Raw genomic sequence first — 27,597 nt, forward strand, 5'->3', positions numbered from 1 at the left:
AAATCATAGAAGATAAATTTGATAAAAGATTACTTTCTATTCCTGGGCCAGCTCCAATTTTATTATTCATAAAGAACTGGCTGTGGCAGAGTAGGGTCTGCTTCCAATGATTACCTCCACTTTTTGCTGTGTTTCAAAGGTTTTTCGACTTTAGACTGGCTGTGGCCCTGCTAATCAGGACCACAGCCTAGCTGTTCTCCCTCTAAATTGATACCATGTACTTTAGGTACATACCAGTTTGATTACTGGGTCGCCCTTAGGAGTCCCTGTATATTTTACCTTAGGTACCCCAGAGGCCTACCAGGGGCTGAATCATGTATTATGCCACCCCTGGGTAGCCTTCCAAAATGACACCACAGGTCTGCACTTGAAGCCTGGGTAAGGTGGTATAAGCACCCCTTACTTAGATTTAGTATACCTATATCTACCTTTACCTATAGACACATATTAACCTACAAGTCACTCCTATGGCAGGCCTTGACAGTTCTGAAGGCAGAGTGCTTGGTTTTGTGTGAGACGGTGCCCTAGCATGAGCTGAGCCCCTCTGCAGCTTTCGGAAATATCTCCTTATAGCTGTTCTATGATATACCCATACCATATACTCTTAAGTGCATTATATTCCTCGCGGTTAAATGCTAACTTTGGTTTGGCTTTATCAAAACATGTGTAAGGTGTCAGACGATTTTGAATACTACCCCCCGTGCTAGTTCTGGTGGTGGGGGTAGCATTCCACCCTTCTAGAGGGAAAAGACATGTACACACTGTTATACCCGGTTAAAGTTAAACAGAGCTCCAGCATCACAAAATGGATCCTGCGGGCACAGACACGAGTCTGACCTCCTGCTGCTGGGCGAAACTCCTACAGGGGAGGCCTGGACAATAGGTTTCCTGTCCAGGGAGGTGCTGGCACCTACCCAGACAGGCTTTAGTGTATTCGGGCAGGGTGGGTTGCATTCGGAGAGTGCTTTTCAGACACTGCCTGGGGCACACAAGGTGCTCCATGCATTTCCCAGTTCAAATCGGTTGCTGGGGCACTCAGCCCCAGCTCTGGCGTGAAACTGGACAAAGGGGAAGGGGTATAACCAGCCCCTCCCCAGGTCCACCCATAGGTGGGACTTTAGAGTTAGCCCAACCCCTGAACTTAGTATAAGTATAGGAACCCAGTCCCTAGGACTTTAGATTACACCGGACAAAACTCTGAAGAAGAAATCCTGAACCTTCGACATTTCATTTTGACTGAAAGACTGAAGAATCTCCCTTGGGGTCAAGGAGTGACGCCCCTGTTCAAACAGGCACCAAAGAAGCATCTTTGCCGGTCTGCATTTTCGAGGGTCCCGCCGGATCCCGAAGAATCTGCGACCCAGGACACTGACTTCCAGACATCTCTGAAGCTGACACGAGTTCCCAGCAGAGCTGAGACCCGTAGCTGACACGAGTGACGTGGGACCGGAACCATTGGACATCCTGCATTTTTGCGACTGCACCTACTTCCCAAAGTTGTGCATTGGGGTATTTGTGTTGTGAATGTATCTAGGACCCTAATTAAATATTCTCGATTTATGCCCTTATGTGGTTATAACAAATCATATCCTTATAAAGGCATAAGAATCATATCCATATTTAGTCATAGCCAATGCAGTCCAAATACTGCAAGGCTACTTCCTTGGACTCCTAGAAAGTACAACAAGTTCTTTCAACAAACCAAACCTCCAGCAACCTGGGAATTCCCCATGCTTTTGTTTTGATTTGTCCCAGAACTCCTGCGAGTCCGAAAGAACGGCCAGTTCTTAGTGACATTTTTTATTGACGTCTTATGTCCAACCTTACGTCAAACACAGCACCTTCCAGGTATAAATATACCAGCGTTTGCCTTAAGCAACACACGGTGGTTTGGAGCAGAGCGGCTATCTACTTATCCGAAGCCCAGCTGATGCGAGTGCCGAAGGAAGCCGTCCCTCCCATTTGACAACTCGTAGCGGATGACACACTTCTCCGAGATAACGACCGGGATGCAATACTCATCCCGGTCAATATAAGAAAAACCATAACTATAAAACTTATAGAAAATGGAGTAACATCAAGAGGTGGTACAGTCGTATTTGTGGTAGAGGCACATGAATTTCGGCAGACAGAGGTATTCTATTCCTGGATACATTTTCCAGCAGCACATGCTGAAACACATGAGTTCCACTACTACAAAATAGCGGAAGCTCCAGCGGAATACTCTCCTTTCGAGGAAGTTGAAATTCCACTAACATACCAAGAGCACCTGCTCTGGTTTAATGGCGCCCTAAAACATCAAAATCACATTACCAGGCTCGGTCCACTAGGTAGACCAGGAGCCACATGGCCGGTTCTAGCCAGCTACACACCAAATCCCGACATTGAAAAAATGTCAAGCGAAGAACTCTTAGTTAAAATAAAAGAATTAACAAGAGCATATAGGGATTTAGTTCAATTAACAATTGACGGTACAACCTACCGACTAAATACACCAATTGAAAATCCTGAAAACTTTTATTAAAAATAATCTCAATTCTCAAAAGAAGAAGTAGGAGGGTAATAAACAAACCACTCCCAGAGAAAAACAGTTTCAGACCAGAGGAAGGTCTCCCCAAAAAAGAGATAAATCTCCAGAACGGGGGAGCAAGTCTCCCCAAAGGGAGCCCTCTGAAAAAAGATACAACCTTAGAAATAGGGACAATTTGAGAAAACCTGGCATATCAAGATATTGATACACGTCCCTCTCGATCTTTCCAGACTTCATCAAAGAAATCGGAAAGAAGAGGATGGTCAGAACATAAAGAAGGGCACGTCAAGTCCAAAGTCAAGGAACCTGCTCATCAAAGTAAAAAATTACAATTTCCCAGAAAGAAGGTCGCCAGTATTAAAATAAAACATGCCGAGAATTCTGAGGACACAACTGAAAAACGGAGAGTGGGCCCAGACCATGCTAGACAGTATATAAAATACATATTTCCTTGTCAAATTTTCTATCATATTTGGATTCCCTTTTCTTACTGAGTCAATAAGTGTGCCTCTATGTACAGCCCTTCTTCTGTGATTCCCTACTTATTTCATGTCTTGCTAATGGGTTGAGGAGGCATGGTACTAAATATGTTGATCAGATGAACCTGCTGAGCCCGCAGATAAATTTGACTAAGATTGTGATCCTTGGCACAATTATATCTGGGTTAATAAACTTAAATGGTATCTCTCTGCCCGAACACACACTGGGTTTTGGCTGCTAAATTACAAAAGGCTATTTATATGGATAACGGAGGTCTCTTAAGTGCCCCTGCTGAATTTGTTCTATCAGCTATGGTGTTGTAATTTGGTGCTATGCCAGTAGCAAGGTTTTGCAGGTGGAGGAGTAGTATTTATTGCGTCTCCCAACTTTATTTTCTTGGTTGCGATCCTGTAGACCACTTCTTTAGGCCAGGCTTTAGCCAAGACATTTGTTTTTAAACACATATATGTATAATATACTTATCTGAAGGGACTTTCAGCCATCTGTTTTCTTCTGTTGGTCTGTCATTCACATTTTGCTTCCGCCCACTACAGCATTCAGCATGGGGCAGTGGGTCAACCCACTTCAGCCACTGGATAACTTCACTTTGAGTGCCTACAGTTTGCCCTTTCACAAGCAGCAGATCCACCCACAAGGTAGTTTTCTTTAGTGCCAGTGTTTTGGTTTTTACTTGATTATTGCTTTGGTATTGACTTTGTGTTTAGAGCCGGATGTGATCGCAGGACGTTTGTGTTGCTTTTAATGTGAGCACAGGGCACATTTCAGCTTTATCAGTTCCCGTCTCCTCCTTATGCTGTTGTAAATTCCTTTTGGAGTGACCTTTGTTTATCTGACTGCTGATATTTCGCAACATAAACATTATACTCATTTGAAACAATTATTTATAAATATAACCTCTTTTTAGTATGCACTGAATGAGGTGCATATATAACTGCACTCGTGTATATCATGCTAGTATCTTAATTGAGGACTACAGTTATACTTGTAAATCAATGTAATCTGTATATCCTGCTTGTGTGTCTTTTGAGTTTGCTCTCAGTGCTCTTGTATGTTGTGCTTATATAGTCATTTACCTGTATTACCAATTGAACCTTTGCCATTTCCTGTCCTATGTCTGTAGGTTGATCTATCAGCTAGCTATCTATCATTGCAAAGCCATTTAGGCAATCGTCTTTATCTATCCAACCTTCTATATCTATGCAATTCTCTATATATAGCTTTGGACCCATACTGGTCGATATTTTTATGCCGCACTATTAACTATACAACCCTCTTTATCTATCTCTACAAGCTCCTTTATCTGTCTTTGTAAGCTTTTCTATGAATTTCTTTTCCATCCTCTGTTTTGTGATAAGGATTTCCCAAAACATAACAAAAAAGTATTAGCAAAGGCAAGAGTTTGACATCCAACACCAGAACAATTGGCTTTTTTAAATCTGGGGTTTTCCACGATCTTTTGATTTTACTAAAATGATCTGTATAACATAGTTAGAGTATTTCAGCCAAAAGTTATCCTTTTAGTCTGCTGTTGGCTTTCACATTTTTCTTGCACCCACTTCAGCATCAATCATGATGCAATGGGGTAGGCTACTTCAGCCACTGGCTGACTTCACTGTATTATGGCTGCTTTTTCACAATGAGCACATCGACAGACAAAGCAGTTCCAGTCATTGTCAGAGCCTACTATGGAAATGTGCGCTTTTTAAGACCCCAAAACATTTTTGCTCTGAGCTAGAGTTTTTGAATTTTTTTTTTTTTTTTAAGGTTTATGTGAGTCTGCCAACGATAGTTTTGCAAAAACCATGACCGAATAAAACAAGAATTGAAAAAGCCAAATGGCTGGTGTCAATGCCATTCTATAGGCTTTGGCAGTGCTTGTTGTTTTGTGTTGATAAAATAACAACATTGTTATGTTATGCTGTTTATATATATATGAAAGGGCTGTTATTCCTCTCAGGAAGGTGATAGGGAACTGTTTAGGCTTTAACGAGTTCAACCGAAACTATTGCTATTTTTTTATGTATGTACTGTTTCTATTACATTGTGTAATTAATTACTTATGAAGAAGATCAAACACAGAATACTATGAGGATTAAAATTAATACCAGGGTGGATTCGACCTCGGGTTGGGCTATCCCCAAAGTTTCCTTTTATTAATGTTGTACCTTGGATATGGTTAAAAAGTACGGTTAGGAAATGGCAAGACATAGGTGTGGACACTATGATCCTGGATTCAACAGGCCTGTTTCTGCCCTTTTCTAAAAAGCCTAAATATTATGTAATTTTTATCTGTAAGGTGTACGAATCTCCCCGGAAGGGGTATCTCAGCGCAGCTCAGAACATAAACTGGTAAGCCATGCTCTTAGGCCACAAACCGCTCAGTCTTGAGAAATTTCCTGAATTTAAAATTATCAGTACATTGACTTAAGTAAAGTGGGAGCTCATTCCAATGAAAAGGGGCTAAGTAGGAAAAGGACCTTCCATATGAATGAGACTTTCTTATCCGAGGGACTGTAAGCAAGGCTCGGTCACTGGATTTTAAGTCTAGTTGGCCGATAAGGAAAAAGCTATGAAGACCTATAGTTTGGGCCTTTGCCATTTAAGGACTTCTGTGCAAAACAGCAAATTTTGAAAATATTTTGTGGATTGGCATCCAATGAAGAGAGCGCAAAAGAGTGAGAATAAGCCAACCTGGGTGGAAGATTGGTAATAAGACAGGGTGTGGTGTTTATCACTGTTTCATTGATGAAAGCTAATAAGGGAGTGCAATAATCTAAGCAGCTGATAACCAATGCTTGAACTAAGGTCTTCCTCGTACAGTGTGGAAGGACAGTGAAAACTCTCCGCAACAAGTGCAGCATATGAAAACCAGCCCTATTGGTATTGCCAACCTGCTCTTTCATAGTGAGTGCTTGATCAGTTCGAACTCCAAGATTTTTTTACAGCCAATTTCAGATTAGGTGCAGTGCCCAAATCCGAGGGCCACCAGTCTCTTGTCCAGAGCTGTTAGGCCTCACCAAAGAGCATAATCTCAGTCTTACTGGCGTTCAGCTGTAGACCGTTTTCTGTCATCCAAGTGGCAATGGCTGTCATACCAACAGAAAAGCGCACTTTTGCATTTATCTGTGGTCAAAGGGTCTTGGGCATTCATCAGGTATAATATCTACATCTATGACCTTAACTTAAAGTGAGGGTAAGAAGTTTTTTAATAAAAGCAGAGGTGACCTACCTCTCTGAATGTAAACATCTGTATTTGATACCTAGTGACTTGGGGCATTTTGCCTCATGGTCTGTGGAGTTGGGGCACCGCCTATAGTCACACATTCATCATGGAGAAATACCCGCTTAGACCCTACCCTGATTAATGCCTGAGACCATTTAGGCTGTTAGAAATGGGCAGAAGCATATCTGTTGAACCCAGGGTATTGCAGCGATCATAGTATCAACACCTATACCCTGCCATTATCTGCAATGTTTTTCCAGTGCACCCTCTGAGCTGGTGCACAGTTCCTTTGTGACTCTTGACGCTGAAAACGGTCCTCATTGCACTTACGTCCGCGTGTTGCACGAGTAAACTGCAGGCGCTCTTCATACAACCACCTTACAACCCCTCCTTTCCAAATTGCCTTTCCTACCAAAGTTTGAAACTCCCTTCCACATTCGCCAGTGGATTACCCTGTCTGCATTTTAGCCCCGCCCAAGGCTTCAAAAAGAGCAGGAGAGGCTCCAAAGACTCCTTGAGAGAGTTCCAAGTTTTTACCTTGACCGCACAAAAGGCCCATTTCTTGGATGGTCCGCTCTTTTTGAGTGCTTTTGTGGAGAAAAGGAAGGGAAGGCTGTGCAAAAGAGAACCGTGTCAAGTTGGATGGTCCTCTGTATTGGCATTTGTTATGCACTGGCCATTAAGTAGCACATTGAAGGGCTCCCACCTTCCACCATGACCAAAGCTGTTTTGAAGGCTTTGGTGCAAGGGGTGCCTCTTATACCCACCTGCCAAGCTACAACACGATAGTTGGTGCATATGTTCATGAAACACTACTGCTTTACTTGGGTCCCCACCCGAGACCCATCACCTTTGGCAGGTCCTGCTATGGAATCGACTCTAAAGTTGAGGAATCTGCAGTTGGAAGTATTCATCAGAATAACCAGTTACTTACCTTCAGTAACTCTTTCTGGTAGATACTCTACCTAACTGCATGTTCCTCACTGCACTCCCACTTCCCCATTCTGTGGAGTGACCTCTTTACCATCCAAAAATGTCCCAAGTTAGGATTCAGCACACTGTTTCAGTATATATTTTCACACTCCACGTCTGAGTGCACGGAAGGAGAAAAACTCAAGAAGCTGACATCAGAGCACAGTTAGTGCTTAGATATGGCTCACTTCTGAACCACCCCCTTCTGTTGGCTGTGTGATTATCGTAGCATAACGCATCATAGTAAACCATTGATTGATTTACCACTACCCCCAAATAAATGAAATATTTACCCTATATGTGACTTTGTCTAACAACGTAGGTTGTAAATTCAGATTAACCCACATAAAAACATATGAGCACATTTGTTCAATGATCTCATAAAGTACAAAGTATAAATGGGCAAAATACTTAAGCAAATAAAAAAAAGTTATTACAAATATGACCGGAAAAGATGTGAAAGCTAAATCCTGTGTGCTGATACCTTGTTTTTTTAGCCCGTCTTCTCAGTTTTGGATTTTAATTAAGGCACATTTCCTACTGAAGGGAAGAGGGTTATTTGAGAAGTGAAGAGAGATGTTGATATCATTTTTGAGCTAGAAATCAAATGAAAAGTTTTGGATTTTAATTAAGGCACATTTCCTACTGAAGGGAAGAGGGTTATTTGAGAAGTGAAGAGAGATGTTGATATCATTTTTGAGCTAGAAATCAAATGAAAAGTTTTGGATTTTAATTAAGGCACATTTCCTACTGAAGGGAAGAGGGTTATTTGAGAAGTGAAGAGAGATGTTGATATCATTTTTGAGCTATGAGATATCATGTTTGCTAACAAGAAATTCCATATAAAGGATTAGCAATTCTGTATTTCTTGAAAGTTTCATCTACGAATGCTAAATATCGTCACAGTCACAGTCACAGTCTAAAGCCACTGATAAGGTATTCAGAAAAAAAACCATATGTACATGAGGAACCAGAACCTCTTGGTTGCTGGCACATATATGTAATCATGCCTTATTTTCTCCTGTAGTCTATGCACCCTTGACCCAGGGATTTAACGATCTTTAATATGGCTGTGAGTGTTGTCCTGTAGTGAGCTTCTGCTGCATGGAAGATCCATCTATTACAGGTGCTTCTCTAGACAAGGGTCATACCTTCTAGCACAGACCACTAGTTGGGCTCACTCCAGCATATTAATAAGAAATCTTTTTCAACGAGTCCTCTGCTTGCAGTGCCACGTTTATTTTGTTTTTCTATATAACACTTCACAGGATACTTCTGATATTTGTAAGAATTCTATTTAATAGATGTTAATATAACATAATTTAATGGTACTTAATGTATCCACTTCAGAAATAAGGCTTAGTCCTCGTTGCTGGGAGTCACTCATGACCTGCAAATCGCCAAATATTTCAGTGTTGACTCTAAAGCTCACCGAGCCATCAAGCTGTCCTGCCTGTTGTAAATTAAGAAGTAGGGCATTCAATGAGAGTGCTAGGCCCTTCGCAGAGAGTTAAACCTTGTATCAGCGTGTAACCGTAGTCGAATTGGGTCCAGAGTTTCAGGGAGCAAGGGAATTTATTGATGAGATTTGTTAGGGAAGATTTTGATCTTAGGAAAGATTTTGTATTTGCCATGTGGACTTTAGTGATGCATTTAGCAGAATAGATACAACTTCATGAGTTTGAGTTGAATTGTGTCCATTATTGCTTCTTATTTATTATACCATGTCAGTCAGGTTTGCGAACTACATGTATGTTTCCTGTGTTTATCCACATACCTGTGTACGCAGAAGATGGAAATCTATTGTCTGTTATTGTTATTACTCCAGTCCACTACTTCTTTGCTCCTGTACTTTCTCTGAAGGAGGTCCCGCCTCTCTCAATGTGCATGCCTTTACAAGTCCTAAATGTATTTTCCCCTGGCTGGTCGTCTGTACCGTAAATTGTGCTCACGTCCTCAAAACTTCCCATACATACCAAGCAGATTCACAAGGATTATGGATAAAGCACTCCCAGGAAGAGTGGGTGTCATGTAAGGACTGTAATTGAAAATACAACAAATATTTTTAGCTTCAAAGACCTCTCCAGAACCTGATACAGGGCTCAAATTGAGATACCTGATAAACAGACTAGACCATGTGCGAATCCCAAGGAGGAGTAAACACCTGCAGTGTGGCTTCAAGTAGGTTAGGACCGCCACCAAATGAACAGCTCTACAGATAGGAGCAAAATCATCCAATCCTACCACCATATGTGCAAAAAAAACACATGGTTGACCCTTATAATCATAGTGTAGATACTAAGCGGCCCATAATCCAGTGCCCCCTGGAGAAATCTAGTTAGCATTCATTTTGGGGCACACTTCAGAGTAGCCACATTCCTGAGAATACACTGTTGAAGTCCTAAAGGTGGTCATAAGCAGGCTGGGAGGATGGCCTATGGGAGGCCTGGATTGAAATGGAAACAGGAAGAGATAACCCTAATAATTGAAAACCTGTCTTTTAACCACAACACCAACCGCTTCATGGGCTGGACTGAGGATGAACATGGGTCTAGAGGAAGAACCAATCTGCCTTAGCTGCAGAGTAGATGGTCAAAAGGGAGGTCCTCTCCAGGGGATAGCTGATTAGGCAGATGGACAGAAATGCTCTGGTAACATAGACTCAGAAGCCCATTTATCTCCAAAACTATCAAAGCAGGAATCCTAGACATGAACTGAGGATGGAAGGCATTGTGCTGATAAAAAATTAATAAACTAATTGACTGCTGAACTGGCAGTAGATCGCCAGCAAAGTAGGGGATTGCTCGACTAAACGTGTCAGTATTTGACTTGTCCAGACTTTCTATGCGGACTGCCTTAATGTAAACCACCTCCAGCTCTGCCAAACAGAGTAGTTGGAACACCCGCTAGTTCAGATGGCATGATCCTATGACCAGTTGAATAATGTATGATTGGGTGTAAGACACTGGAGTAGTGCGTGAAGGAGGGAAAGAACCCACCTCCAAATAATAATTATAGTCTTTGTCCGGGAGAACCACAAAAGTGACTAAATAAACCTGTGCTTAACCCTCTGGACCACTAACTCTCAGGCTTAACTTAGAGGTAATATGTAAAATATTTATGCAGTATTCAAACAATAATAAAGTGAAAACGCCACATCAGAAAAATCCCAACCCAATTTGACAGAGCGAATAATTTGATAAATAAAAAAACATCAGAACAAGAAACATCCCATAAGTAAAACCAGAGCTATGATTTGTTTTTTAAGTTTAAGGTTCAAAATAGCACCAAAAAGCGACTAGCAGAAGCAGCGGTAAGCTGGTTGTGCTCCACATCATTGGAAAGATGCTAAATGAGCTCTCTGGGAAGCTGTTGACTTTTGGCAGAAGAGCTCGGAGTGAGAGAAATTTGCATTTCATGCCCAGAGAAGGTCCCTTGCCAGCTGGATACTTTTTCACGCCTTTACCTGGTGGAGCTTCCTGCCTTCAGACTGAGTCCATTTTTGGAGCTCAGATTATTCCAGCGAGGTATGTGGCTGAAAAGGTCTCCACATAGCCAGCTTTCGTCTCCGTCATGTCCTCTGGATCAGATTTGTTGCTGTGGAGACGAATATAATGGGAACAACCTAAATCTTTGGCTCAGAGGTGATGCTTGTTCGTCAAATCTGCTAGGCATGTTTGTCCCGGTCATCTGTTTCTTCTGAGAGGAGAGTTTCAGAAAACTTCAAGAGGAGTACACTTTAATACCAGCAAAATATCTTTGGAGACTGCACTTGGGGGGGACAAGACTCACTCCAGCAGAGGCCAGCAGCACGGTTCTGGGCAGGTCCAGTTGGAACTGATCAGCTGAACAATTGCAGGGAAGACCTCTGGAAGCTTTTTGTGTCCCTGTTTCTCAAAAGGAGGTCAGCCAACTGACCCTTTGAGTCACTTCTGGGCTTCTGAATTTAAGACAAGCAGGTCCAGTCTTCCTTCAGGTTCTTCCCACATCAGTGCATTCCTTCTGATTGTTCACAGGTCTGGGAGTGTTCTGAGGAGCAGACCAGGGTGGCCCAGTACCAGCCTGTGGGTGCGGGAAGCTGCGGGCAATGGGATAGAGGTTCCCAGGGGCTACCTAACCCAATTTTATAGCACTTCCTCTGTGGTTTGCTGTAAGCTATGACCGTACTCCTCCTCACCTAAAACCAGCACATGACAGAACCCTTCTTCCCTGGCCAGAGCTCCCTGTTCTCACCCAGATGTGTGGCTGTGGTAATAGACAACCCCTCCTTTGTAGGCACTCCAAATCAGTTCGGGGGCAACCCCCTCTCCAAACTGACCAGGAAGACAAAGGGAGACAGGCCTAGATGTGAGCTACATCTGCCAGTGACAGAGTAGGTACCCGTTGAAGCTCAAGTATGGGCTGGCCACAGCCCCCAGGCCATCCTGCTCAAGGAAGAAAAACGCCTTTCTACGCCCACTGCCATGGAGAAATCCGCATCTCACCACAGGGACCCCTTTAAGCAGTCAGGTGACACTTGCTAAAGTGAAGAATGACTTTGGGTGGTTTTCACTGCTAAAACATGTAAAACATTAAATACACATGTCCTACCTTTTTAAATACAATGCACTCTGCCCTATGGGCATTTGCCCGGCCTATCTTAGTGGAGACTTATAATTCTAAAAAAAATAAGTTTTGGCCTAGCAAAAGGTTTTATTTTGCCAGGTTGGATGACAGCTTAAAACTCCACACACACGCTGGAAGGGCATTGTTACTTTAGTGGGTGGCACAATGAGTGCTGCAGCTCACTGGTAGCATTTAATTTACAATCCCTAGGTACATGTAGTTCCATATAGTAGGGACTTATAGGCAAATTAAATATATATTTTTTATGTGTATGCCACTTTACCATGTTTAAAAGGGAAGACCACACGCACTTTGCTGTGTGAATATTATTATGGCCAATAAAAACATGTTCAGTTAAAGAAAGCATAAGTCTTGGGGCAATAGCATTCAAAATATGGTCATTTCTAACACATGGCTACTGTATTGTCTATGCAAACTAAAATTGCCTATATATTCTTTGTTCTTCAAACTGTTCCCTTCACTTGGATAAAAGTTGCAGTTGGTCTTATCCAGTGCCCCTGAGCTGAGGCAGAGCCAAGTGTTACTACCCACCATTACATTGGAAGGCATCAAGCACCACTGAAGATGAGGGTAGATGTCCTCGGACAGAGGAGGCTGCCAATGGAGCAGAAGGTCCTGGAGCATGAGACCCTAATACAGATAAACCAATTGCACCATGACACTGGCAGCCTAGAGAAGAACAAACTGTGCAGAATGTCAAAACAAAAAACACCATCAAGGGAAGGAACATCCGCCCCCTCCCACAGAACCGTAGTTCAACATTTCTCTTTGCATCTGAATTCATGGATCCTCTACTGCAGAGTCCTTCTGTAACAGGAGCCCAGCTTGGTAGCATAGTTCAGTTGCAGAAAGACATCCCCAAGTTGGGCTTCTAACAACCAACATAAACTAAATCCTGTCTCCTCTGAAGGTGGATGTGTCCCAGAGAGTCTGGCCCTGAGAAAGGGCATGAACCCGCTGGTGACCCATGTACTGATGAGGCAAGCTCCCTCTCCTTAAAGAACTGCCCTTACCAAGACCAACACCTTGGTGAAAGATGGGGTGGAGACTTCAATCCATAGGGCAAGGTTGCACTCCCAGTTCTGATCCCCCTACACAAACTCTAAGAAACCATTGATGGCCAGACCTGTGTACAACCTAGAGAGCTATTGTTATCAAAAAGTCCTCCTCGGAAAAAAGCAACGTTAGAGGTTGCTACTAATAGGCTGAGGTCCTTCAAATTGATTACCAGCCTATAGTCTCCAAAATACAATTAATTGCCAACCGACCCCGGTCCCTTTCCTCTTCGGGGGAAGGAAAAATCTAATACATAACAATCTGTGAACCAATGCTGTCTTCCTATTTTTGTTTCAGAGGGTACTTATACCATGGAATAGAAACAACACCGCAAATGGACAGAGACTAGTGGTGATGAAATGGGGACAGATGATTCCAACCATCCATCCACTGGAAAGCAGGATAGTCAATATTGGTGGTGAGGTCTGTGGACTGTGCTGTGTTCCCAATTGAACCTAAGTAGAGTACTCTGAGGGCCCTTTGCTGGGAAACAAGATCAGTTGCAAGCCAGGTCCGAACCCTGCTACCAGGCACATTCTTATGACCACCTGTGCCAGTCAGTCCGTTAACATGAAAGGGGACTTGTGCATGTGTCTGTTTTCTAAAGTGCTGATGAAGCACATATTTCAATTCCCACCTTATTAACTTTTGATCAAGGAAGTCTGTCTTCAAGAGACAAGATTTCTGTGCCCCATATACACACACCATCCATACAAATGAAGATATTGACGGGCAGCCGCAAACCCGTCAGCAGCCATCGTTAAAGCCTTCAAGTAGTCAAAAGCCACTTCAGACACAATTTGTAGTGGTTTCCATTTGGGATAGCACTTTTGAGCAGTCTTTTCCTTCCTGCATGGCAATGAGACTGGAAATCCTTAACCAAGGACAGCGATACATACTTCCTAAATACTAGCACAGGAGACTGATCTGAAAACTCCATTAAAACCTCATCCATCTCCCATAGCCACAGCATCAAAGGTGAGAACCAGAATAAACCAGGTCTGGGTGGCCTGGCACCCTTCAGTTACTTCGGATGCACATGCTCTACCTGCCCTTCCCAACCCCCCAAAAAATGGTGTCAGAGGTGACCACCAAGAAATACCGTTAGTTGCGTTATGAAGGGAAAATGATTAGTTGTAGGTGTGGTGGTATGTGGTCCAAGGGCTCTAGAACAGAAAGGATGGTGTCTTATGCATGTCCGGTCAATTGGGCATCAAAGCCATATTTTATGTGATGGCCTCCTCCATACTTGGGCTATTCAAGCTTTGACTCAATTGCCTGCTGCATTTCAACCTAAAGCATGGGGTACATTTATTGCCCCTGTACAGGACGCTTAAAAAAAAAACATATCTTACAAAGTACCTAAATTATAGTGGCGGAGAGTCTGGTGCCCTGCACTGGGGTTATAGGCAAATATGTTATCAACATATTCCTGATTACTCTCGTAATTAAAAATAATCCAAGTAATTTTTCCCTGGATGAAGGCTGCACATGCAATTAAAAAGTTGTCTCCTCCTTTTTCTCCTATTGTGTGTAGCTCTCTGTGGCACCCTTTGGTCATGAACATAGTTTAAAATATAGTCTGTTCTTATCCCATTGTATAGCACAGTGGTTCCTAACTTGTGGTCCAGGGGCCCCTGGGGGTCAGTGACTCCTACTATGGGGGGCTGCGACTGCCTAGAAAATTAAATAATGTTAACAGATTAATAAAGTCTACATAAATAAAGAAGCAACATGTAAACAATGAAAATTTTACAATGTTTTGTAAATGTGAAGAAATTGGAAGCTAAAAACGAAGATGGTTGCGCACCTGCTTCCAATCTACCTCCAGTGGCGGTCTCGCCACAGCTGATGTTCAATCTTATTATGTGGCCTCACACCTACTAGTGCTAAACGAATGGTGGTATGGGAACAGGCAAGACCCGGTAAATGCTGTGGAGCGATGGCGGATGGGAGACGCTACTCTGCACACTATCCTGTATTCGGTGCCTCTACGCCAATCCCTGCCCCTTGCCACACAGGTAGTATTCCAACTTTGGAAACAATCCCATCACAAGATGGGGTGGTGGGGTAGAGTGACGGGGGAAATCCCACTGTGGGAAAATGGCAGACCACCCCAACTTATTACGTTACCTTTCTTCCGTTGTTGGGACAGCATAGGCATATCCACCCTCGGGGATGTTATGAGGGGTCCCACCTTGAAATCATTCCAGGATCTCCAAAAAGAATATAATATGCCTCTAACCGAATTTTATAAATCTTCAATTTAGTTATGCCATTTCCCCTAACATTGCGGAACTAGACGCCCTTCCTGAATTCAATCCCATTGAGGCAAAAGTGTTTATGGGGGACTTGAGCGAGCACAAAATTGTGGAAATATATCAATCCCTGGTGACCAACATCCCCACCACACTAGACAAACTCCGAGAGGTGTGGGTGCTTGACCTGGGCCAGTTGGATGGGGATGACTGGGCGGAAGAGCTGGCAACCCCGCGGGTTGCGGCGATGACAACCCGGCTACGTCTTATTCAATTTAAGTATCCCCATCGGGCCTACTATACCAGGCAGAGGTTATGGCAGGTGGGCTTAATATCCTCACCTGAGTGTCTGCGGAGTAGACATGAGGAAGAGTCACTCATGTGTACAGTCTGGCACTTTACAAAGCTTGACAAATTCTGGCGGAGAGGTCATAGCATGCCTCTCCGACGTTTTGGGATGGGCTGTTCCCATCACACCAAGACTGGGACTACTACATGTTATGGAGGGAGTCGGAGGCAATATATACAAGCGCCATCTATTGTTGCTGGGGCTTACCCTGGCCAAAAGAGACATTGAAAGTCTTTGGAAGGCACTTACCCCACCATTGTTGATTGCCTGGAAAAAGAGAATGGACTTCTTTATGGGCCTGAAGGTACCAATCTGTAAGGCTAGGGGCAGCCCTCGGAAGCATCTCAAAATCTGGAAGAGATGGGCAGACTTCCGGGTCCATATATCTGCAACCGATACCCCAAATTGACACACTTGCGTCATCATTATCATTGGAAATAAATGGGTAGCGAAGCGGGTGAGCAAATTGCATATGACTCAATTTAGGCAGCAATGTTACTTATGTGAGAAACAATGTAAACATGGAGCAGTGCAAAGGGCTTGGGTTCAAAATGGTTATGCTGGTATGTTTCATATAATTTTGGTTTTTAATAAATGTAAAAGTTGTCTACAGCAATATTTTGTGGTATATGATATGGCGGTCGCCCTCAACTGAAGGAACCCCCAAACTGTATGTTACCAGTGACGCAATAAAATTTGTTTATAAAAAAAAAACGAAGTTGGTATAATCCGTTTTGTAGGAGCATTGCAAGTGCATCAAACAGTATAAAGTAAGGACAATGAGTGGTCTAAATTGAATTTCAGAAAAACGTCATCCTTCCACTAAAAATTTTGATTTTTTTTTTTTTGTTTTGTCTTGTTTGTGAACTAAATGCATTATTTCATCATGTATTTGTTTGAATCAATGCTTGTCTGTGTAATCTGAAAGAGACCATAGTTTGGGTTCCTTACCTTAGAGTTACACCCAGGCGTCAGACTGGATTCTGAAAAAACAAATTGTAGCAATACCCCTGCACGTCGGTGGGTAGCATCGGTCGCCTCCGGCGTCGCTGTCTTCGGTAGGATGTCACGGTGTCTATTTAGACGCCGCCCCTGCACGTTGACGTCAGTTCTTTCTTTTTCCATGCCAGCCAGCGCAGATCCGGAGAGAGCGTGCCCCTTAGTCACTTTTTGACAAACTCTTTTTAGGTCGAGCTGGAGAAAGCAATGCAAAGCATTGCGTCCAGCTCGACAACTAATGTTGCCTGCTTCCTGGGAATCTGAGACAGGGGTCGGGCACGCACGGTGATTGGTATCTGTGAACGCGCACGTCCAGGCCGGCGCCGTGCCCATCTCCTGCCTCAGATTCCCTGAAGTGCGCAAACACACACACACATACACACACACAGCCACACACGCACCCCAACGCTCACGGGGTCACGCGCACACACACAGCCACGCACGCACCCCTCCACCCCCCACCACTCACGGGCTCACACGCACACACACAACGCCACGCACGCCCCCCCCCCTACACTGCGTACAACTTCGACCCCCAGACGGGCCACGCACGTCAGTCACGGGCCGGACTGAGAACCAGGAACGTGGGAAACGCCGACATTACAACGAAGAGGGTCTAGCTGTTACTCGTGGAAATAAAAACCAGCCACCAGATCCATAAACAGGCAGAACACAGCTAGACACAGGATCTCCGTGACAGAATCTGTCCATCACTCCCTCTGACCACCGGAAGACAGAACTGTTCGGACTCAGATCTGAATGCTGCCGGCGCGAACCAATACAAACACCCTCCTCTCCAAAACCGCGGACAGAAACACTTGCCCGCTACAAAACGGGGATGGCACACACCAAACAGCGGAAGGACTGCTTGGAAGGAAACACATGCAGACTCAACAGCCAACCAATACTTTGGGTTTACAATTCAATAGGCGTGGCTGTCGCCGGCGCTCCAATCCTAGGTCACCTTAGACATAACTCCTTTCAAACAACTACGAGAGTATGTTCAGCATGATGATTGGTTGTGATACGACCCAGAAGATTTGAAATGTAGCCCAAATGACATCCGTTGAAATATCAACAATTGACAGCGGGCTATGTATGAGCTGAATTCACAGACGGTCCAGTAAGTAGTGGTCAGGTTCATCCTAGGTGGGAAGTGGGAGCTACGGGACGCCTCCAAGCTACGAGGAGGCAGACCAGGGGTTACTACCTGGCTCTTTGCTGGCAGAAACACAATCGTAAGCACGGATCTTTGAACAGTTTCTTTATTGCCGAATTTATTCAGCTTTACAAGATTCAGCAGCGTAGTTTGAGAGCCCAAAACAAGAAGCTACGAGAAAGGAAGGAAGTGGGAATCTGCATAGTTTGATAAAAAGGTCGGATAAATAAAATTATTAAAGCAACAAAAGTATACGGAGAAGTAAAGAAGAAGCTGCAATTGGAAAGTAATCCTGAACGGGTGGTTAAGCAGATGTTACTTGAAGGCGGCAAAGACCGGAATTGACGTAAGGGCTAAACATTCCGTAGTATACTTCCTTGGATCACTGCAATTTGTTGCCAGTTCTCATGCGTTGGGAGACACAGGCGTGAGCATTTCTGGTTTTAACGCGCTATAAATTTAAAATGCGCTCCGCCCCCCACCCCTTCCTCTGCTGCATGAACACCTGCAAGGCGGGCGATGTCTTAATTTAAAAAATCTGGTTTCATATTTACATACTTAAATGGCTGCCACGCATCTCATTGCAGGTGGCTCACCAAACTAATTTTATTAAATGTATTTACATGCGACATAATGGCAGCCACGCGTTTTGTTGCTCGTGGCTCACCCAACTCAGTTTTTATTTTCTTTATTTACATGTTAAATAATGGCAGCCATGCCTCTCATTGTGCGCGGTTCACTCAACTCGTTATTTGTTTTATATACATGCTAAGTAATGGCGCTCACGCGTCCCATTTGTGTGGTGATGATCTAACCCGTCCCAATGTCTAGTGGTTCTAGATAGGTGAGATGGACAGCTATAAGAAGTTGTGTGGAGGGTGGGGAGCAACATTGTGCCAGGCTGACCCTAGTTCGAACGACGGATGTTAAGCCCATCTGTAAGCCCCTGTGCTGGCTAGGCACTCATGACAGCCAGCCTGCCCACATTCCTGGGGCCCAAGCCGCGCTGGTGACTGCAGTCTGCGGTCTTATAACTTATTGCTTCATTAGCATTTGCTGACTGACGCTAGATGTTGTCTGCTGCTACTTTAATACCACTTGGTATATATCCTATATGCAAACATTACTTTGGGGACGATCAATTGCTGTGTGTTAAACCACATTTCATCTGTTGGCATAATTTTCTGAGGCCAGTTGAGTGTTCAATGGTTGCGAATTTATTAGAACAAACCGTTCGAGCGACTGCTTGCATGCAGTTATTAATTTTAATTATATTCATTAAAAAGGTATGCTGCTCGTGCTGCCCTCACCAAACACAGGCTAGTGAATAATCACACCGGAAAAGGGACAGGGGTCACCCTGCATATGTGCTAGCTTGCATTAACACTTCTCAACACCTGATCAGGAATAGGCTGCAATTTTGGATTAAGGGATGATCCCCCAAATTTAGCAGGTCATCTGCCCTCCCTCCAAATGATCAATGATGCAGCTAAGGATGCCTCCACCTTCTTGCTGTGAAACAAGAAAGTCCCCCCTACTTCTCTTTTTCTTTATGACCCTCCCTCTTCAGAGCACGTGAATGACCCTGCCTTCACTGTCGCAATTATGGTGAGGTTTTCCTGGTGCTTGCAACGTGGAGTTGTTTACGAGAACCATCCTTTCCAATGCAATAGGTCTCACATTTGTGACAGTTTGAGCTATTGGCATTTGCATAACCATGCCTTTTATTTATCTGTTTTATAAACCTACACAAATAAAAAAGGCATTGTCATTTACAATGCCAAAAGCTCAAACTCACAAATGTTTGTTTGACTTTTGTCGAAGTCTTTGTTGAGTCCTTGACTCCTGGTGCACGAGGGATGTCCCCTTGTCTGAACGGCTTCAAGCCCTTTGACTCCTGTTACAGCTTGATGTCTGTCACCGATCCGCACCTCGTGTGCCTTTGGTTCCTGGAACGCGACCATGATCGGAAGTCGTGTTCTGACTGGAGGGCCATGAACCCGAAGCCTTTGTGGGAGCGTTCCCGAAAGCTTTTGGAGGCTCGGCAGTCCGCCTCGCGCTGTTGGAGGTCCCATTCAAGAGGAAGGTTGCAGGACCGGTCATGGAGTCAACACCATTCTTCTTCGAAGTTATGTTTTGTTCATTTTAATTTGTAAGGCGCAACAGCTACCCAAAATTGGTTTCCCGGCACCAGCTGAAAATGACCAGAAGGAAGGGATGATTATTGATTAAACAGCCAAGTTTTTAGGCTTTTACAGAAATTCTCATATACAGTTTAATTGCGAAGTAGCGCACAAAGTGGGGCCTAAGTAGGCAAAGGAATGACCGCCCATACGTGACAGTCTAATTCTAGGAACAGAGAGCTTTGCCTGAGTGGCAGTGCGGAGCACTCGTGAGGACAAGTAGGGGTGAACCAGAGCCTGCAGGTATTGAGGGGCCTCCAGATTTGATTTTAAACATGTAGCTCAGGGCATTGAACTTAATTTGTCTCTCCGCACTCAGCCAATGAAGGTCACGCCGAGAGCCTGAAGTTGAGGCACTTCTAGGAACCTGACAGATCAGTCTGGCGGCGGAGTTCTGGACTAAATGTAGCCTGCACGTCACCTCCTTATTTGCCCCCAGGTAGAGGATGTTACCGTAGTCTAGTCTCGAGGTAACCAGAGCCTGGACCTCGGTTCTCTGGGTAGAGCTGTTCAACATCCGGATAATCTTTTTAAGCCATTTCAGAATGGTAAAACAAGTTGCAGCCACCTTCAATGCTTGATTTTTCATAGGTAATAAATCATCTATGATGAAGCCTAGATTGTGAATATGGCGAGTAGGCTGAGGAAAAGCTTTTCGATAGGCCAATGTTGGGGGCCCCCAAAGATCTTTATTCTTCCCCAGGATCAAAACCTCAGTTTTCTCCCCTTTGAGTTTAAGAAAATTAGCCTGCATCCAAGATGCAATATTATGCAGACCTAGCTATAGAGCAGATGTCACGTATGCTTTCTCAGCAGAGAGGGACAAGATAATCTGGGTGTCATCCGCATAGGGTGTCACCCAGAGGTACCCCATAGGGGGAGACAGGATTATTGGAACAGGCAGTTGGAGAAAGAACCAGGAACTTGCGATCGGTGAGAAAAGAAATTAGCCAGTTAAGTGCTGGTCCAATAATACCCAAGGATCTTAAAGCCTCCACTAACCTGGTGTTAGACACCGTGTCGAACGCTGTGCTTAAATCAAGTAGTATGAGGGTCACCGTGTCTTCTAAGTGTAGATGATGTCGCAGTCTTTCCTTGACTCCAAGGAGTGTTGTTGTGTTTAAAAAAACTCTCTAAAACCTGGCTGTGATGGATGTAGAAATTTTTGTGATTCGACAAACTAGGCTAGTTGAGAATTTATGTGCCTTTCGAGAATTTTTGAGAAGGCCGGAAGCAATGAGATAGGCCAGTAATTAAAACGCTAGTCCGCATCAGCATTGGCCTTCTTCAGAAGAGAAAGCACCATTGCGTGCTTCCACTCTGGGGGAACTGTTGCTGCCTGTAGGGAGGCATTCAGAAGTTTCATGATTATCAGGAGTGAAGGAGACTCAAGCTGTTAAAGCACCAGGATTGGAAAAGGATCACAAGGTGAACCAGATTTAAGCTATCTAAAATCAGTTGGAAAGAGTACATATCTAGTGGGGACCAGGATTCTAGTTTAACCATAGATACAGGTGCCTCTTTATCTCGTTAAGAGGTGGCTCTGGCTGCAGGGGAAAATAAAGATGTTTGCTGAAGGAGGTTATCAGGTTTCCTGTTCTTCATTTCAGAATATATTTTCTCAGCTTTATGGAGAAAAAATGTAGCCAGGTCTTCACATTGCTGACTATTTAGGGCAGGAGGCATGGCTTGGGTTTCACATTCCTCCGGTAAGTCGAAGCACAAGAAGTAGGCGAAGAAGCATTGCCGGTCTTCACCTTCTCCCCATCTGTCGGCTGACACGACGCGGACCGGGAGCATCGTTGCTCTCCAGCTCAGTCATCGGAGCCTGCTTCTGGGACGACTCCGGGCTTCCCTCCCTTTCCTGGAGCCGTAGCATACCCTGTCCAGCTTTAAGCTTTCTACGAAGCGCTTCACAGCATTTTTGGGCCACCCGACTCCGCCGTCGTGCCTTTGGGCACCGTGGACTCTGCTCGGGGACCTGGGCCTTCGAAGCTCGTGACCTCGGCTCCGATGCTGGTGGGGCCACCGAGGAGCCAGGCATAGATCCAGATTGGTGCCGCTCGACCTCACGGTACTTGCCCGTTTGCCGATTTCAGTGACCACGCCCCGAAGCCAGTTGCGCCCCCAACCAGCGTCAACCCCAGCCTCACCCCCGACTTGAACCCAGCACCGACCGACTTAGGTACCGGCAGGTACTTTTGTACCGCTGTTCATCCCTGGCATTCCCTATCCACCTAAGTGACAGCCAGAAGAGGGTGAGGAGGACTGGGAGGGGTCTGTGGACCCTCTAGCAGACCAACTTGAGGAGCCGACTGGCAGGATGAGTTTGGTGATGCCAGTGGTCTGGACAACCTGCCCAGACCTTAGTATGCTTTCTCCCCCCCTACTGTGGCTACCGAGGAGGGAGCTTCTTGCGCGGTAGTGTTGCGTAGGGTGGCTGAGGCCTTGAGCCTTGACCTTTCTACGGTGGCTGCCAGGACTAACCTCCTGACTGATGTGCTTTAGCCAGCAGCAGCCTCTTCGAAGCCCATCCTGCCTTTTAATTAGGCCCTCCCTGACATCCTTGTAGGCCCTTGGTCCAAGCCCAAAACAGGAGCTCCTTTGGACAAGATGATTGCCCGACGCCACCGCCCGGCCCCGGGAGACCCACTTTTCTTCTCCCTACTCCTGAGAGCTTGGTGGTCCAAGGCTCATCCTCGAAAGGTATTCCCTACTGCTCACCCAGATAGGGAACCCACGAAGCTGGACCATCTTGGGAAGAAGATGTTTTCTTCCGCCAGCGGTTGGTGAACACTGTATGTCTCTTGGGCTGTTATACACCCAGGTCGCCTTCGACCATACCCCCGAACTCCACTGGACCGACCACCGCTGCATCCATTTCAACTTCAAGAAGCCAACCACGCACCACCACACCCAACAGCTGCCTCGCCACTGCTGGAGCAAAGTCACCGAAGACCAGCTGATCACCTCCCTCGCCAAGAACCCAACCAACCACCCCACCAACCCAGACGCCGCAGCCCGAAACCTCAGACAGTGGATTGACGACTGCGCCAACACCCTCGCCCGCTCAAGAAACCCTCCAACAGCCATGCCAACAAGAGAGCCACCTGGTTCACCAACGAGCTCCAGACCTCTAAACGCGCATGCCGGAAACTGGAGAAGACATGGCTCCACAAACGCACACGGACACCCACGCAGCCCACAAGGACGCCACCCGCAGACACCACCACCTCATCAGATTAGCCAAGAGATCCTCCTTCAAAGCCCGCTTGGATAACAACGCACACAACAGCAAAGAGCTCTTCAGCATCGTAAAGGAACTCTCCAACCCCAGCGCCAATGCCAACGACATCCCGCCCTCACAAGAACTGTGCGACTCACTAGCCATCTTCTTCCACCGCAAGATCTGACATCCCCGACAGCTTCAACACCACGACTGTCCCGACTACGCCAGACTCCACCTCCCCTGTGAACACCACCAGCGCCAACGGTCTGACCTCCTGGTCAAATGATGACGAGACATGCAAGGTCATGAACTCCATTCACTCAGGATCTCCGTCTGACCCGTGCCTACACCACGTATTCAAAAAAGCAGACGCAGCCATCGCACCCCAACTAAGGAAGGTCATCAACATCTCCTTTGAAACAGTGACATTGACGGAAAGCTGGAAGCACGCCGAAATCAACGCCCTCCTCAAGAAACCCCAAGTGGACCCCAAGGACCTCAAGAACTTCAGGTCCATCTCCCTGCTCCCGTTCCCGGCAAAGGTCATCGAGAAAATCGTCAACATGCAACTGACCCGCCACCTCAAAGACAACAACATCTTGGACCCGTCCCAGTCTGGATTCAGACGAAACCACAGCACCGAGACAGCCCTCATCGCCGCCACAGACGACATCAGGCACCAACTAGACAATGCAGAAACATCAGCCCTCATCCTCCTGAACCTATCAGCCGCCTTCGACACGGTCTGCCATCGCACTCTAAAGACACGCCTCCTAGAAGCCGGAATCCAAGAGAAGGCTCTTGACTGGACCATGTCCTTCCTCTCCGGCAGAACCCAGAGTGTCCACCTCCCACCCTTCCGATCTGAAGCCACCGACATCTGCGGCGTCCCCCAGGGCTCATTCCTCAGCCCAACGCTGTTCAACGTCTACATGGCCCCTCTCGCACAAGTGGCCCGCCATCACGACCTCAACATCATCTTCTACGCTTACGACACCTAGCTCATCCTCTTCCTCACCAAGGACCCACACACCGCCAAAACCAACCTCCACAAGGAAATGAAGGCCGTCGCCGATTGGATGAGGAGCAGCCATCTGAAGCTGAACTCGGACAAGACTGAGGTCCTCATCCTCGGACCCACCCCCTCAGGCCGGGACGACTCCTGGTGGCCGACCACATTGGGAACAGCACCAAGACCCACTGACCATGCATGCAAGCTAGGATTCATCCTCGACTCCTCCCGCTCCATGTTTAAGCAGGTCAACGCAGTCTCCTCCTCCTGCTACAACACCCTCCGCATGCTCCGCAGGATCTACAAGTGGATCCCGATCGAAACAAGAAGAACGGTGACACAGGCCCTCGTCAGCAGCAGACTGGACTACGGCAACGCACTCTACGCAGGAATCCCAGCCAAACACCTACGACGACTACAAGGCATCCAAAACACCTTAGCCCGACTGATCGTCAACGTCCCCCGCTGCAGCCACATCACCCCCCACCTGAGAGACCTACACTGGATCCCCGTCGACAAGAGGATCACTTTCAAGCTCCTCACCCACGCACACAAAGCACTCCACAACACCGGACCAGCCTACCTGAACAGCAGACTCCGCTTCCACACCCCCACCCGCCATCTCTGCTGCGCCAGCCTCGCTTTCGCCGCTGTCCCCCGCATCCAACGAACGACCTCCAGCGGCAGATCCTTCTCCTACCTCGCCACCAAGACCTGGAACACCCTCCCTACCCACATACGGCAGACCCAAGACCTACTCGCCTTCAGAAGACTCCTCAAGACCTGTCTCTTCGAGCAGTAGCAGCACCCCCCTCCCCTGAGCGCCTTGGGACCCTCACGGGTGAGTAGCGCGCTTTACAAGTACTCTGATTGATTGATTGATACGGTTGCGCAAGTGCTGCCACAGTGCTCGGAGGAGGCCCGGGGCAGTGCTCACCTGCGCTGTTGCTGAGCGTCAAGACACCGCGAAGTTCACCATCCGATGTGGACTGGATACTGCTGACTCACTGGGTAGAACGGTTTCCATGTCGGTAGCTTTGAGGTGCTGCGTCTGGCTTCTCTGGAGATGTCCAATCCACCCTTTTGGACATGCCCTTTGATGGCTGTCGCCTGTTTGGTGACAAGGCAGACAATCCTCCAAGTTCTCTAGGGCCATGGCCAGATCCTTGGGCCTCGCAGCAACTTCTCGCCCGTGTAGTCTGCCTTTCGCCCCTTTCTTGGCTATGGAAGGGGTGCCCCACCACGTTCGGCCCAGAGCCACAGGTCTGCGCAAACTACCCAGTCTATGCGTGGCCGGGGATGTGAGTCCCAGGCATTTCCGGTCTGGTGGCCAGCGGGAGGTCCAGTCCACCAGTGTCCCCCCTGCAGCAGCCTCCAAACTTTCCTAGTCCGACTTTTCATGGCCACCAGTCGCAAGTGGGCACCAGGATCAGCCATCACCTCCCCCACTGGCACAACATCACATCGGACAGGTGGGATTTGGAGATAGTCTCAAGGGGCTACTCCCTCCCCTTCGAGACTACTCCTCCCTACATGCTATCAACGCTCCATCGCATGTCGGAGGATCACTTTGCCCTTCTCTGCCAGAAAGTTAACAGCTCTCTTGGCCAAGGGAGGTATTGAACGGGTCCCTGTGCCGGAAGTAGGTCATCGCTGTTACTCCAATTACTTCCTGTTACCCAAGAAGAACAAAGGCCTGCATCTTAGACCTCAGGGTTGTCAGCCGCTTCCTCCGGAAGGAGAAGTTTAAAATGTTAATCTTGGCCCAGGTCCTTTCTGCCTTTGACCCTAGAGACTGGATGGTGGGGGTAGACTTGCAAGACGCTTATTTTCACATCCCCGTCTTGCCTGCCCAAAGGCGTTACCTATGGTTCATGGTAGACCACGTGCATTTTTAGTTTACTGTGCTCCCCTTGGGCCTTACCAGCGCCCCTCAAGTGTCACAAAAGTTATGGCGGTGGTCGCAGCACATCTGCGCAGATCAGGGGTTCCAGTCTTCCCCTATCTCGATGACTGGCTGTTGAAGACTGACTCGCCCGTGGCTCTGCTATCCCACCTCCAGGATACGGCAGACCTCCTGCATTCGCTGGGGTTCACTATCAAAATGCCAAAGTCGCACCTGATTCCCTCTCAGAAGCTCCTTTTCATCGGAGCAGTTCTGGATACAGCGCAGTTTCGGGCTTATCCTCCCAAGCAGCACGTCTGGGATATTCGGGCTGTGATACCGATGTTTCAGCCTCTATCCAGTAAATCGATGTGAATGACCCTGAGACTGCTGGGCCTCATGGCCTCAGGCATCCGGCTGGTAGATCATGCCAGATGGCATATGCGGGCTCTGCAGTGGGACCTGAAGTTCCAGTGGGTGCAGCATATGGGGAATCTTTCCGATGTCGTCCAAATCTCGGAGGGGGCTACGAGCCAATTGCGGTGGTGACTAATGAACCAGGATTGGGTCAACAGCAGATGCCTCTTTCTTCCTGTACCAGAGTTCACAGCGGTGACAGATGCGTCACTCTTGGGATGGAGCAATCACATGGGAGAGGTGGAGATCAGAGGCCTCTTGTCTCCGGTGGAGTCCGGGCTCCACATCAACCTTTCGGACCTTCGGGCGATCAATCTTGAACACTCTGGACCCCCTAAAGACTTCACTGAAGAAGGCGGCCAGATTGATCACGAACACCAAGCGAAATGCCCACATCTACCCGGTCTTAAAATCTCTAAACTGGCTGCCCTTTGAAGCTAGAATTCAACTGAAGATTGCCTGCCTATCCCACAAAGCCCTCCACTTCAAAATCCCCATCTACCTTGCGCAAAAACTAGTACTATCAGGAGGGGTAGACCGTCTAGGAGTGCTAACTCCCTCCTCTTGAAACCTCAGATCTTCCGCAAAAAGAGAACATGCCAACACGCCTTCTCTGGCGCTGCACCAAAAATTTGGAACTCTCTTCCACCGGAAATTCGTAGAATATCCTCCAAGGTTGCCTTCAAAGTGGAAGCAAAAAAATTCCTCATGAATAAATTCTTACCTTAACACGATTAACCCCAATCGCTCTGTAAATACTACAGAATTGGCTAATAACTCTGTTTGTTACAATTGTATTCGCCCCCCCTTACATCATTGTGTATCATCACTCCCTTGATGTCATCTTATCATTGACTAGCCCACTCTGCGTTAATCTTGAATTAGATAGGATCTGTCATGTTTGCACCATATGTTTCTATGCATATTGTTTCACCATTTTAGTCTTGTGATCTTTTTCCTTTCTCTCCCTCTAACTGTAAAGCGCTCTGATATCCTTCGGGATCAAGTTTGCGCTATATAAAACTTTAAAAATAAATAAAATAAAAATTCCTTCCTTCTGTCAAAAGAAGAGTAGTGCAGGTGTTCATGGACAACAACACCGCCATGTGTAACTCCAACGAGCAGAGCGGGTTATGGGGTCGTGGACCTTATGTCAAGAGGCTCTTCGCATGGCTGGAACATCAGGGCATACTCCTGG

The 27,597-nt window shown here is 46.3% G+C and overlaps 1 protein-coding gene across 4 annotated transcripts in view; it reads left to right on the forward strand.

Annotated features, from left to right (window-relative positions):
- ICA1 (islet cell autoantigen 1) overlaps positions 1–27,597 on the forward strand; it is a 315,337-nt gene that overhangs the window by 268,140 nt on the left and 19,600 nt on the right. For 2 of the 4 annotated variants that reach the window (XM_086941905.1, XM_086941906.1), the window contains one exon: positions 3,565–3,666. The exons of the other annotated variants lie outside the window; for them this stretch is intronic. In XM_086941905.1, coding sequence (XP_086798031.1) covers positions 3,565–3,666 — 102 coding nt within the window. The remainder of the gene's footprint in view (positions 1–3,564; positions 3,667–27,597) is intronic. 4 annotated transcript variants of the gene reach the window in all.

Source organism: Lissotriton vulgaris, chromosome 10, assembly GCF_964263255.1.
Source record: "Lissotriton vulgaris chromosome 10, aLisVul1.2, whole genome shotgun sequence".
In the NCBI taxonomy this organism is placed as follows: Eukaryota; Metazoa; Chordata; class Amphibia; order Caudata; family Salamandridae; genus Lissotriton; species Lissotriton vulgaris.